The 13,395-nt window shown below is 40.0% G+C and overlaps 1 protein-coding gene across 3 annotated transcripts in view; it reads right to left on the bottom strand.

Moving 5' to 3' along the window:
* The window catches only part of LOC306979389 (voltage-gated potassium channel subunit beta-2), a 168,635-nt gene that overhangs the window by 23,061 nt on the left and 132,179 nt on the right, over positions 1-13,395 (bottom strand). For all 3 annotated transcript variants that reach the window (XM_079578310.1, XM_079578309.1, XM_079578308.1), the window contains 3 exons: positions 4,651-4,694; positions 2,914-2,951; positions 2,427-2,506 (listed from right to left, as the gene is read on the bottom strand). In XM_079578310.1, the coding sequence (XP_079434436.1) occupies positions 2,427-2,506; positions 2,914-2,951; positions 4,651-4,694 (162 nt within the window). The remainder of the gene's footprint in view (positions 1-2,426; positions 2,507-2,913; positions 2,952-4,650; positions 4,695-13,395) is intronic.

The raw sequence follows: 13,395 nt of genomic DNA, 5'->3' as shown, positions 1-13,395 counted from the left end.
ATACATGTCACCTAATCTGCTTTGGTGCCAGAGGTGTCAGGATTAGCACCTGCGCCTGACATACCGCGCGCGGTGCAGGCTATCGCTAACATTAGCACGTGCGGCAGTAGCTCTGTGCAAGCACTCCGCCGGATCGTGGCACAGCGGAGGGATGTGTAGTTCAAAGGTCGTAGTATGTCAATGTCGAGGATCGGCTGTCCGGCCGTGTCTGAACAAGATCAAAACACAACAGACGGGTCAAAGGGCAGACCTACCGCAGGTTTCGTGGAGATTCCCAAGAGTATTCGATTTTTTTTAATACTGTATATATAAATATTTTTCCTTTAACATCATGCATTTTTATTGGGAAGCTTTATGATTTCTTCCCCGACTAACTAACTTCACTTGAGTTACCCTTTATTCATTAATTTGTATAAAGAATTCAATTCAAACTCCAATATTCTGAGTGAGCCCTTCCCTTGTATCTTCATAGAAAAATGTGCACCTACTGTCAACACCACTCCTGTTTTTGGATTAGATGCAGTACACATCGACTAAATGCTTACACTTTGGTTTAAGCTCTTTATTTTTTAGTGGGTGGCCCGATTCACCTCTCTTTAAAGGGAGCCCAAACTAGAATTATTCCCCGGAGGATTACAAAATGACTTGCTGCCGTTAATCAGCTCTACTGTTTGCGCGGATAATCCCTTAGATTATTTCAAAGCGCCCAAGTTACTACAAAGCCACATTAATCCTCGCTTGACTTCAGAGCAGCAAAAAGCAGGAACGCCGCGTGAGGTTAAAAATATCGTTCCTGTCCGTCTTAGGAATTAGGGCGAAAAACTGAACATAACAAGATGATGACAAATGCAGTGACTTCATTTCGGCATCAGTAGGAGTTTACGTGATGAACGACAACTGACGTTAGATTTGTTCATTCAAAATAAAAGCTCTCCTTGAAACAAACAAATGTACTTTATGTAAATCTCTCGAGACATGTGCGGGGACATTGTTACTGTTATGTTATCCTATATTTACCTTCCAGGAATGACATTTGGGATTTGAAGAACAGTACAGCAGCTGTATGCCCTCAGATGCCAATGTTTTCAGCCTTAAACATTTTCTTTCACATCACTGCATTAGCTTTACACCTGACATGGCTTCAGTGTGTTTGCATCTGGTTAAATAACAGTCCCAGAATGACTCATATCCAAGACATAGATTGAGTAAAAGCCTTTGAACACAATTTTGCGTCCGATAAAGTGGATGACATTTGTATGGCAACAGCGCTATTTTGTTTCATTCTATAGAAATGAATAGGCATTTATAGGCAGTATTTATAATCTAAGTATTTATAATATAAGATAATACTGGCAATTCTTTCTATTTTTTCAAAGCTGCTTTAAAATAAAAAGTGCCCCTGCAAAACAAAACAGAAACCAAAATCGTAGTGTTCCACAGTTAAAAAATAAATCCAGCACATTGACACGTGTAGGCCATTAAAGGAACAGGCCACCATTTTTACACACCGAAACATGTTCTTACCTGAGCTTAGACGAGTTGATGCGTAACTGTAGCAAAGCTGTTGCTAGCATTTGGCCTCTTCCAATGTATTTCTATAGCTCCAAACTGGGGTGAAGTTGTAAGCTAACGCGCTCTTCCACGGGCAAGCACAAAGACCAGACAGGTACGTATCAACTCGTCTAAGCTCAGGTAAGAGCATATCACATTGTGGAAGAGCTGTGCGCCCTCAGTCACGCAAAAAGACCAAAGATGCTGCTAGTGTTTGGCCTCTCCCAGTATATCCCTGTAGCTACGAAATGGGTTGATGCCAGAAGCGACCACGCTCTTCCACGGGCAGCACACAGACCAGACAGGTACGCATCAACTCGTCCAAGGTCAGGTAAGAACATATCTCAGTATGGAAGAACGGTGGCCTGTTCCTTTAAGTGTAACGTTTTTTTTTGTAACTTTTTTAGTATAGTATAGTATTCAAAGCAATATGCTCCAGGGACCGCTCTACATGATCTCCACACTCACATTAGAGCCACAACTTCCCTGAGTTAGACTGATGAAGTACGGTGGCCAATCTGCATGTTCGAACCCTCCAACAACCACCAATCTCTCAGACACCACCACGGTCGTAAGGTGGTTGAAGTGCTTTGTCCAAAGACACAACAACAGTATCCATCACTGTTGTATAATCAGGTGATTCAGGCTTGAACTCTGTTTTGGTCACATCAAAATGCAGATTCTGTTTTCTGCCAAGCGTCTCTTTACTATTTGGCTGTTTGAATTGGCTCACTAGGGACAGGAGGATGTGAATAATTTGAGGCTTCAACCATGGGTTTTATGGTGCATTTATGGTTCGGAGGGGGGTCAAACTCATCCACCCATACCCTCCTCATTTTGCAGAGAAATGACCAGCGCGGCTCTTATTTACTCACTTTCCAGCGGCGTAGACCTCGGCTGTGTCAAACAGATTGATGCCGTTTTCGTAGGCCAGCGTCATCAGCTGCTCCGCCATCTGTTGAGAGGGAAGGGGCAGGAAACACAGGGCTAAGGATCGCCAATGTTTGGGGAGAACTGGCTTCTTGACCTCATTACAAAATGGAGCCTTCCTGAAGCTGTGTCTTGGGAAGGCACAAGATGTAGCACTAGGTTAGCATCAGGTAAGCAAGGCAATACTTTATTGAACCCATAGAGAAACTTGTCCTCCAGATGTTACAGGAAGAGTTGCCTATGTCTGTTACAGTGATATCGCAAGAACGGCGTTTTGTTGCACTGAAATAGTTTGGTCTTTTGTCTCTCCATGTCACTGTAACACTTTTAAAAACGGCTGTCTCGCCTGTGGCACTGGGAAACACATAATAATGTCTCAAAGTAAGGTTTCAGTTTCCTAAAAGATTGATAGATGCTACAAAGTGTTCTCACCTCATCCGTTATCTGTCCTCCAAACGTGACCCATGTTCCTGTGGATGGGAAAAGTGGGTCAAAATTCACATGTGTGGTCACAGAACCACGGTGACTGAAACCACATACTCTGCACAGGAGCTGCTGAGTTAAATATAACACTTTCATACGCCATACAAACATGTGCAATGTCATCGGTATCTCTAAACTTAAGCCAAGTGTGGGGAAACGTGCTCAGGCGAGGACGACGTCTGGCTTGAAGTTTAAAACACTTTATTTAACACTTGCATGCTGTAAAGTGGGAGATATCATCAGAAAGGCACAACGACTGAAAATAAGCCTTACTGGTAACTTAAACATTTATTTTGAATTAATTTCTCAGGATTTGTCATGTTTTCCTGTCTCTGTGAAACAGTAAAATGTTTCAATGGCCCAGTTTTTTGTTTTTTTTTACCATAGACCTCAACTCTACTCAAAACACTTGATGTAGACATTTTTGCCCAAAATGGTGACAAAACAGTAGGGCTGGGAGAGAATACCATTTTGTCATAAATACTTTAAGGGCATCATGCATATTAATGAGGCTTCAGTCAATAGTGGCCAAAAGTGGTCCAGTGTTCAGCACTATTGACCTACTTTTAAGCAGTTTTCACAACATTTCACCAAGAGTCAGATTAACATTCAACATTTGAAAATGGAGAGATAGACGTGTGAGCGCATCAGGTCCACTAAGCAGTGAAAATTGACTTTTATTGACTTTTTTCAGTGCATTCAGGATACAATTATTCAAGGCTTATTAATCTGTTAAGCACCACCTGAACCGAGCACATTTTCTCCAGTTTGGCATTGCTCAAATCTAAAAGCTTCTTTAGAAAAAGCGACGAAAACGAAAGGAAAACGAGGATGACAAAAAAAGTGACCAATAAACTATTTAAAAATTACAAAAAGTGTAAAAAATGACCCAATTTTTTTTTACAAAAAATGTGAGAAAAACATACTCTGAAAAAGTGACAAAAAACATGAAAAATGACCAAAAAAAACTATGAAAAATGACAAAAAAGCAACAACACAAAACAAAAATATGAAAAGTGACAAAAAATGAAAGAAAAATTATCCAAAAAAAGAAAAAATGACAAAAAAACTATGAAAAAAGTGACAAAAAACTACAAAAAAGTAAAAAAAAACTATGAAAAAATGACAAAAAACTATGATTTTTTTTTTTTTTAAACCTATGAAAAAATGACAAAAGATATGAAAAATATTACAAAAAAATAATTTAAAAAAGTGACAAAAAATGTGTCAAAAACACAATAAAAGGAGCCCCAAAAAAAGCAACAAAAGAGGGACAAAAAGCAATGAAGTGGCAATAATCTGATGACAACACGGCAAGGAAAAAGATTTACATGAGTTTTGTAGGCTTTCAAACGAGGCGTTACACTGGCCTATAGGCTGTAAACTGTTAGATTTGGGTAAAGCCAAACCGGAGAAAATACACTTGGTTAAGGTGGGGGGGTGATTAAGAGGTTAATCATCAATACACATCACGATAAATGCTGTATCATGGTACAAGCATTTTCCCAGCCCTTTGTTCTTTAATAATCTAGAAGGTGAAATGACATAAGTCTTTTATTTTTATTTCTAAAGGAGCTCCAACATGATGTGAGTAAAATCTCTTTCGACAACATGAGAATGCAGCGGTCTGTGTGTTATCACATCAGGGGTCTATTATACAGCCTCTTCAGTGATGCAGACTCTTACCTAATCCCAGGCAGGACACCCTCAGGCCCGACTTTCCAAGGTTTCTGTCAAAGAGAAACTCTCGTTAATATTAATGCGCCACTGAAATGGCACTGATCTGTGGCATTTTACACTTCACCGGGGCATCAGCATAGAACAGCGACCCCACGGCTGATGTAAAATGCCCGTCATACTTGTGTCCTGTGTTGCTTTCGCCGTACAGTCCCATCCCCCACTTAAAAATAGAATAAACTTAAATAACTCAACTTTATTCATCAGATTCACCACAAGCTTGATACATTGCTTTTTATTGAAAACAAACTGATAGTAAGGCAGAAATGCAATGAGTATTTAATCCCCTGCACAGAAGACATTTATTGAAACTAAAGTTCGCAGCAGTTTAAGTTCTATTCCAGGCCTATGAGCAATTCGAAATAACAAAGAGTTCTTTAAATGGCAGTGAGCGTGCCTCGGCTGTTTACAGGTGTGTCAGTAAAAATGTAAAAAAGAAGAAGAGTTTGTTAAATTGTACCACTGCCGGCGTCTACAGCTCGCGCCGGGATCCTTCAGCTCTCAGCCTCATCTGACTCAAATCCCTCAAAGGAAGAAGCGCAGAGGCAGGACTTACACTCGCGGCGGCGTTTATGGAAAAGCCGGCGTTTCACTGACAACTGCAGCTCTCAGAAGGGGATTTGAGATTTTGCTAAAAAGCTTTTCAAATCTGCGTCTGGAGCCACTGTGGAGGCAACACCTAAACATGTTTCATAAAACAAACTAGAAACACTAGCCAGTAGTTGGTAGTAAAGGCTAAAAAAGATTTGAACCCTTGGCTTAACTTCACAACAGGTACTAACTAAGCCACTATCAATCAATGCCCATCAGTTCCATTCTTCTCTCACGAATGTTGCAAAAGCATCGCACACTTTTTACACCTCCCGACTTCCTTTGCAGCAGGTGGAACGAGTACTAGGGCTGTGCAATTAATCGAAATTCGATTACGATTTCGATTACAACATTAAACGATTACAAAATTAGCATAATCGCAAAAAAACGATTATAATTTTTTTTTTCAATTTTTCAATTTTTTTTTTTAATGTTTTTTTTTCAAATTTCTGGATTTTTGTCACTTTTTCTGCTGGATTTTTGTCATTTTTTGCTGGATTTTTGTCTTTTTTTATGGATTTTTGTCACTTTTTTACTGGATTTTTGTCACTTTTTTGCTGGATTTTTGTCTTTTTTTATGGATTTTTGTCACTTTTTTGATGGATTTTTGTCTTTTTTTGGGGGATTTTTGTCACTTTTTTACTGGATTTTTGTCACTTTTTTGCTGGATTTTTGTTTTTTTTTATGGATTTTTGTCACTTTTTTGATGGATTTTTGTCTTTTTTCTGCTGGATTTTTGTCATTTTTTGATGGATTTTTGTCTTTTTTGGGGGATTTTTGTCACTTTTTTACTGGATTTTTGTCATTTTTTGATGGATTTTTGTCACTTTTTTGATGGATTTTTGTCTTTTTTGGGGGATTTTTGTCCCTTTTTTACTGGATTTTTGTCTTTTTTGATGGATTTTTGTCACTTTCTTGATGGATTTTTGTCACTTTTTTACTGGATTTTTCACTTTTTTGCTGGATTTTTGTCACTTTTTTGATGGATTTTTGTCTTTTTTTGGGGGATTTTTGTCACTTTTTTACTGGATTTTTGTCACTTTTTTGCTGGATTTTGGTTTTTTTTATGGATTTTTGTCACTTTTTTGATGGATTTTTGTCTTTTTTCTGCTGGATTTTTGTCATTTTTTGATGGATTTTTGTCTTTTTTGGGGGGTTTTTGTCACTTTTTACTGGATTTTTGTCATTTTTTGATGGATTTTTGTCACTTTTTTGATGGATTTTTGTCTTTTTTGGGGGATTTTTGTCACTTTTTTACTGGATTTTTGTCTTTTTTGATGGATTTTTGTCACTTTTTTGATGGATTTTTGTCTTTTTTGGGGGGATTTTTGTTACTCTTTTGCTGGATTTTTGTCTTTTTTTATGGATTTTTGTCACTTTTTTGATGTTTTTTTTTAAAGGCAACAAATAATCGTTTGAATAATCGTGATTTCAATTATGACAAAAATAATCGTGATTATTATTTTTTCAATAATCGAGCAGCCCTAACGAGTACTATGTCAAAGTGAGCTCAACAAAGTTAAAGTGCACTTGACCCACTTACAGGACACACACGCGATAACAATGCAAAAAAGATGAAAGCAACTTAGCACCGAAGATGATGTAACGTGTGCAGGAGTGAGTGCGAGCGTGGGCGGAAACCCAACATATTTTTAAAAGACTGTCGGTATGGAAGCGCGCTGAAGATGCAGAGCGGTGGGTTAGGGTCAAAGCACAGCGCTGGACTTGAGAATAAGTGTGTGCATTGGGATTATGGGGGCTGTGTGTGTCGGAGATGCGAAGATGTGAATTTATTGAATTTATTATAGTAGCCAAGACGACAGTTGTAGAGTGCGCGGGAGACGGACGGTGCTGCGTGGGGTACGGTTTTCTTAATAACTCAAATGCAGAAGACACGATCGGGTACTGGGAATGCACAAGTCTATATAGCATTAGAAGGACAACAATAAACCACAAGGTAGAGAAAGTAGACGGGCTAAATGATTGATACTTTCATGTCGGCGTTCATAAAGTGATAGGATGTTATTAATTCACTCTCCACACTTGGAAATAAGCTCCTAGTGTAGCCAGTTGCCAGCCTGAAATGAGGCTGCCAATCTCTGCCAGCAACTTGCCAATTAGTCCCATATTAAACATCCTGCTGTAAGGAGCCTCCAGCGCACAGGTGGAGCAGCAGAGAAGACCATCCGTTCATTTTTCCCTTTATTTAGCATTTACGACCCCGGTCTAACCAGTAAAGCTCGCAGAATCACGGGAAACCCCTCGAACCCACCGCCCAGTCTCTCCAGTGTACTGCCTTAAAGGACCAGGCCACCGTCTTTCCATACTGAGATATGTTCTTACCTGAGTTTAGACGAGTTCATGTGTACCTGTCTGGTCTTTACGTGTGCGCTCAGTCATGCAAAAAAGACCAAAGATGCTGTTAGCATTTAGCCTCTCCCAGTGCTCTCTTCAGAATTCTATAGGAGAGAAGATATTACTGTGCAGACGTCCAAGTGCTCCTAAGGTGTTATTCCACCTTATAATATAGTACCGATGTTTATCCGCTTAGAAAATGTACATGTTTAATTTTGTGTAACTACTCCCGTAACCGTATTTAAATAGGGAACATGTGGAACTTCACCCCGGTTTGGGTCAATAGGAATAGGCTGGGAGCTCTGTTTAAAATAATGGCATATTGACTGATGCCATAACTGGGTGGAATAGGTGATTGCCAATGAAGTAAAGATAAAAATATTGGAAAAAAGCTATAAAACGCCACATTTTATTGCATTAAATTGATGCAAAAATGTGTTTTAAGAGCGATTTTTTTCAGTGGATGTTATCAGCACATGTGTTCTGTGTATCTGGAATGCATTTATTGACAGCCTACTCAACCCACTGAGGATTTGAGGGAAAAAAGTCGTTTTTCACATTTTTCTGATAAAAATGCAGGGTGCATGCACTAAAATGGCCACCATTTTTTTCCCGCGATATTTCCAGCAGAGCAGACCCTCCGATTATTGGTCCTTAGGGTCAAAGTTAACAGAAAAAACACAAATAAAACATATAGCAGACCATGTCAGGTTCAACCCAATTTAAAGAGCTTTTGAGAGTTTGGGTCCCTGACTATAATAACATCTTTGGTCTGTTTGCATGACTGAGCGCAAACGTACAGACCAGACAGTTACGCATCAACTCGTCTAAGCTCAGGTAAGAACATATCTCAGCATGGAAAAACTCCGGCCAGTTCCTTTAAGAGAGGTGACTGCAGAGTCTATGGGCCAGGTCCAGTCACGAACTGCACTGAACTCCAACGCTAAAAAAAATATTAAATCACACTGTAAGGTGAGCAGAATTAAGGATGGGAAATGTTCCCGCAGCCGTCGGCTCGTCTCAACATCTCAACCTTTTAATGAATAAGGCCTTCTGAAATCTATTTGGTAAACACATTGGATGCGTATTATCCTCCGCAAAAAATGGGTCACAAAAAAAATCTCCATCGGTACATTTCTGTTTCTCATTATGAAGATTTGCATTGGTCAGTGAAGTCCCGTAACGAGCTTCTAAAGCAGGAGCGCGCCGAGTCATGCGGAGACTCCCGGGACGCCCCAGCGATCCTCAAGGTCGAAAATGGGCCCTTGAGCGCATCCACGAGAGCCCTTTACAATTAACTGCTCCTCATAATTGCCCCGTGTAAACACCCCCTCAGGCTAATGCTCATTACTGTACACACAAATGATGAAAGGAGGCCGAATGAGTCAAGAGTTTTCAATGACGAACCGCAGAAAAGGTAACTCATGGTAGAATGTTATACATGAAAAGGTTACCCATGAGAGTACAGTAACACAACAGTGAGGGTCAAATGATTATAGCTATAACAATAATAAAGGCTACACAACATCCTATTATGATACAATTTTCTACTGCTTTTCCATTACCGGTACAAACAAAAAGTGAAGTTCTGAAATGACCAAATTACTTCCTTTTCTTGAATGAACTTTGATATCAGTTCTTCTCCATTTTGCTCTGGTTGTGCCTGCATTCATGCTAAGTCTTGTATTATTCGCCCTGATTCAGCCCATCTGTGTTAAGTAACATGGAAGTGGAGAGTGAGGCATGTTCTGCACAATAAACCTGCCTAATTAGATGAGCCATGTGTCTCTGTGTCTGTGCGCTTCAAGCATTTTCACCGTTTTCATCAGCCAGTGTCGGAGGATTATCAGATACTTGGCCTCGCGTTGCGTAAGCCCAACTGCATCGAGCGCTGGAAGGACACATTTGACAACGGACTAAAAATAATAAGCTGGGGTTTGTTTGTAGGGCTCCACAATGTCACACAAGCAACAGGTAAGTATAGCCAATATCTTAGCCTGAGATGACATCTATAAACAGAGGTCTTGGAAGCTTATTCTTAGCCTGAGATGACATCTATAAACAGAGGTCTAGGTAGCTTAAACTTAGCCTGAGATGACATCTATAAACAGAGGTCTTGGAAGCTTAAACTTAGCCTGAGATGACATCTATAAACAGAGGTCTTGGAAGCTTAAACTTAACTCCACAATAGAGGGTCAACTCCCACGGGTGCAGATTGTGCCTTATGTTATGAGTTATAACATCTGGCCATACCATCCATATGTTTTTGCTGCAATAAGAGCAGTTTTACTCTCTCAGGAGGACTAAGGATGTCTTTACTTGCTTGTTGTAGACAACCTTTCTCCTCCACGATGGAGACCTCGTGTGCTTAAACCAAACATTCATATAGTAAATATCTACTAACTTTCCAAAGCCTGCAGCTGCTATGCGTCTAAGCCACAGTGCACCAAGGTCAATAGCCAGTCAGCAGCTGGCGTAATACTACGGGATCACGGTTCAATCTCACTTACGCTGTAAAATCCTATTACTTTCCATGCTTTCCTTGACCATCCGCACCGTAGATTGCTCTCTGCTCACAGTGTATACTTCTGTCAGCACGTCATTGCCTTCGATATTTAGTGCATTGTAACTTGCTGCCAGGTCGGCCCGGGCGATTCGGGTCATGTTGCCAATAATGTGAGAGACATGTACAGCTACACCCACATGCAAAGCAAGGGGAACCGAACAGGACACTCCGAATGACCCCATCACATGTTGGCTTTGAAAGACTAGCCAACCTTTTCGCCAAGGTTTCGCAAACATCCGCCGGCTTATTATATGAGCCGGGGTAAGTTGATTGGAGGTGACCAGGGCATCTATATATGCGGCTTAGGAAAAAATAGGAAGCCGGGCCTTGCAATATGTCGGCTGTGTTGAAATGAATAGCGCCGATCCCGGTCAATCCTCCAGGAGCAGAGGTGGAGGCTATAACGAAAGACGCCGACAAAGTGGAAAGTGGAGAGGAATACGTCTTCTTTAGTTTCTGTTCACAGAATACATAGTGCTAAAGGTCACGTTGCAAATTAATATTGGACTATTGGTGCATGAGTGTGATGATACACAGCGTAGCATAGACGACAAGTGCTGAAATCAGAATGTGATGAAAAGGCCTATAATGTACAGTGGCCTAACGCCACTGTACATGGCGTTAGATTCCAGACCAATCTACGCTTGGTCTGGAAGTTCGCAAATGGTTGAAATAATTTTTTCCTCCTGTCTGACTTTCATACATTTTTGCAAAAAAATGTAAAATGACAATTTCATATCATGGATACATATTTTTCAATTTCCCCCCCCCCCTTTCTGCTTGAGAGGGGAAGCAATCGATCATTTAGCAGCTAAAGTTTAGCTAAGGTAAGCAGTAGGGCTGCTTGATTATTGAAAAAACAATAATCACGATTATTTTAGTCATAATTGAAATCACTATTATTCAAACAATTATTTTTAAAAATTAATAAAAAAATCTATGCTGAATATTTTCTGTTTTCTGAACAGTCATAAAAGTACAAATGATTTAAAGTATGTTGCGATTGAGGAGAGGTCTCTGTTTCACACCTGCCCCCTGCTGGCCAGCTCCCACACTTTGCTTCGTGAGATCGCTTCGGATGGACAAGCGGGAGGGCATTCTTGATAATCATTTTGTTCGATAATAAGTTAAGTGGATGAACATCCTCATCATCAACCAAACATTTACTAAAGCTACAAGTTATTATTTTGCTTTATGTTTCTTTGTTGAATGCATTGGGCTGAAGTGCTGCATTGTCTGTCTAGTCTATTGTCTACTGTATTTTGTGTTGTTTTGTAATCTTGGCTTCATGTTAGTTTGTCAAATATATTGAAGTAACTGATGACATTGTTACATATTGTTTTTGTCTTTGTTGTCTTTTTGAATAATTATGCTATTTTTGTAATTGTTAAGTGTCATAATCAAGATCGTATTTCAATTTCGATTAATTGCACAGCCCTAGTAAGCAGCAATAGTTCGTAACTCATTATATTTAAATGGTTGCCATGGCTCGTCACTACTTTTCAAAATTCCATGTGGGAAGTTTTGAGTGCACTCTTTCTCTCTGGACATCCGGACGCTGCTACAAAATGGCGTGACCACTATATAGAGAATAGTGTGGTCATTCGGACAGCCTCAGTCTCTAAATGGCTACTCTTATTTCTCCTTTTTCAATTCACAGATCTAAGGGTGACAAAAATGAAGGCCCGGCAGAAATTCTAATTAAAACTATGTGAAAATAACAAAAAAACCTTAGTGAATTTGAAATGATAATAGAGAACCAATAGGGCACTTTCTCAGATACAGAGCTGGACAAACGGCTAATAATAGGCCAGAGGTTGTCATATTATTGAACAAACAATAGTGGGCAGATATGGAGCCCTTTCTAATAAATGGAGTGAGTAGTAAGACTGCAACGCCTCATGCTACAGCGAGTGCAGGAAAAATAATTACAGAGAGAGCAGAAAGACAGGAGAGGAGATGGCCAGAAGAAATCCTTTCTGGCGATGGTGAAAAGTTCAGACATTGGAGCTACAATGGACGATATCTCCAAGAATATCAAAAGAAAATTAAAACCACACATTCTCTCCGAACCCCATTGCCTAATGGCAGCTAACACATGTAGATTTTTTTTTTTTGAGAAGCTAATTGCCTGGACAATCTTCCATCTTGAAGAAATCACCATCCAAAGCAGTCTCTTTCAAGTGAGTGAATTTTAATTTGGCTATGCCTTCAGTCTACCGCACAATTCATTTATACCGGGTCTCCACGGGTCTGGCATTACTAGAGTAGTGATGGGGTTCAACATTCGGGCAGTTTCCCAAAATTCACTTCCCATTTGGATGCTCTACAAACTTTCATTCCAATTCTTAAATGTCTGGCATGAATGAGCTGAAGCACCGTAGAGTGTCTGTTGCACTAACTAGAGCATGTGAAAAACATACGGACCATTTTACGTTTCTCAAATGAGGCCAAAGTCTGGATGGACACTTTAAAGCCTGACCATGTATTTGAACTCTCGAATCAGTGAAATTACAGCACAACTATTTCTCTGTGGCCTTTCAGGAGGAATTCACAGTTGTTTGCAATGATATACGCAAGTTATTAAAATATATCTACTTGGGTATGAAGATCTTATGAGTAATTCAGGTAATGGCAGACCACACAAGGCACCTAGAATAAAAATGCGTCTACTCATCCTTCAGATGGTAGTCAGGGTTTTTTACGCAAATTTAGACCAGAGACAATTTCATTTATGCGTCAGTATTTACCGTATTGTCGAAACTTTAAGTCACACATTTTGTTCATAGTTTGGCTGGGGGTGCGACTTATACTCAGGTGCGACTTATATCAAAAGATATCATTTAGCATGCTTGTTATTTTCACACTGTTAGCCGCTAGAGGGCGCTCTAGGCTTGTGTACCAGTATCTGCTACTCCTGTACCATGGAAGATTTAAAAAAAAAACGGTAATCGAGAGCAGAGATAAAAGTTTAGCGTGAGCGAGAAACTTGTGAGGGACTGGCGAAAAGCAGGAGGTTACTCTTACTGCAATGAAGAAAACAAAAAAAGCGAATCGTGGGCTAAAAGCTAGAGCCACAGCGAGAGGAACGAGTTCACAAATGAGAGCTTGAACAGTGTGATGCCGGGAGAGGCTTGTCAACGGTGCAGTTATGCTTCCATGCCCAGGTAGTTGCCAAGGCT

This window comes from Gobius niger, assembly GCF_951799975.1.
Source record: "Gobius niger genome assembly, chromosome: 20".
Lineage (NCBI taxonomy): Eukaryota > Metazoa > Chordata > Actinopteri > Gobiiformes > Gobiidae > Gobius > Gobius niger.
Note: the sequence above shows the minus strand (reverse complement) of the source record. Positions and strands in the feature narration are given on the sequence as shown.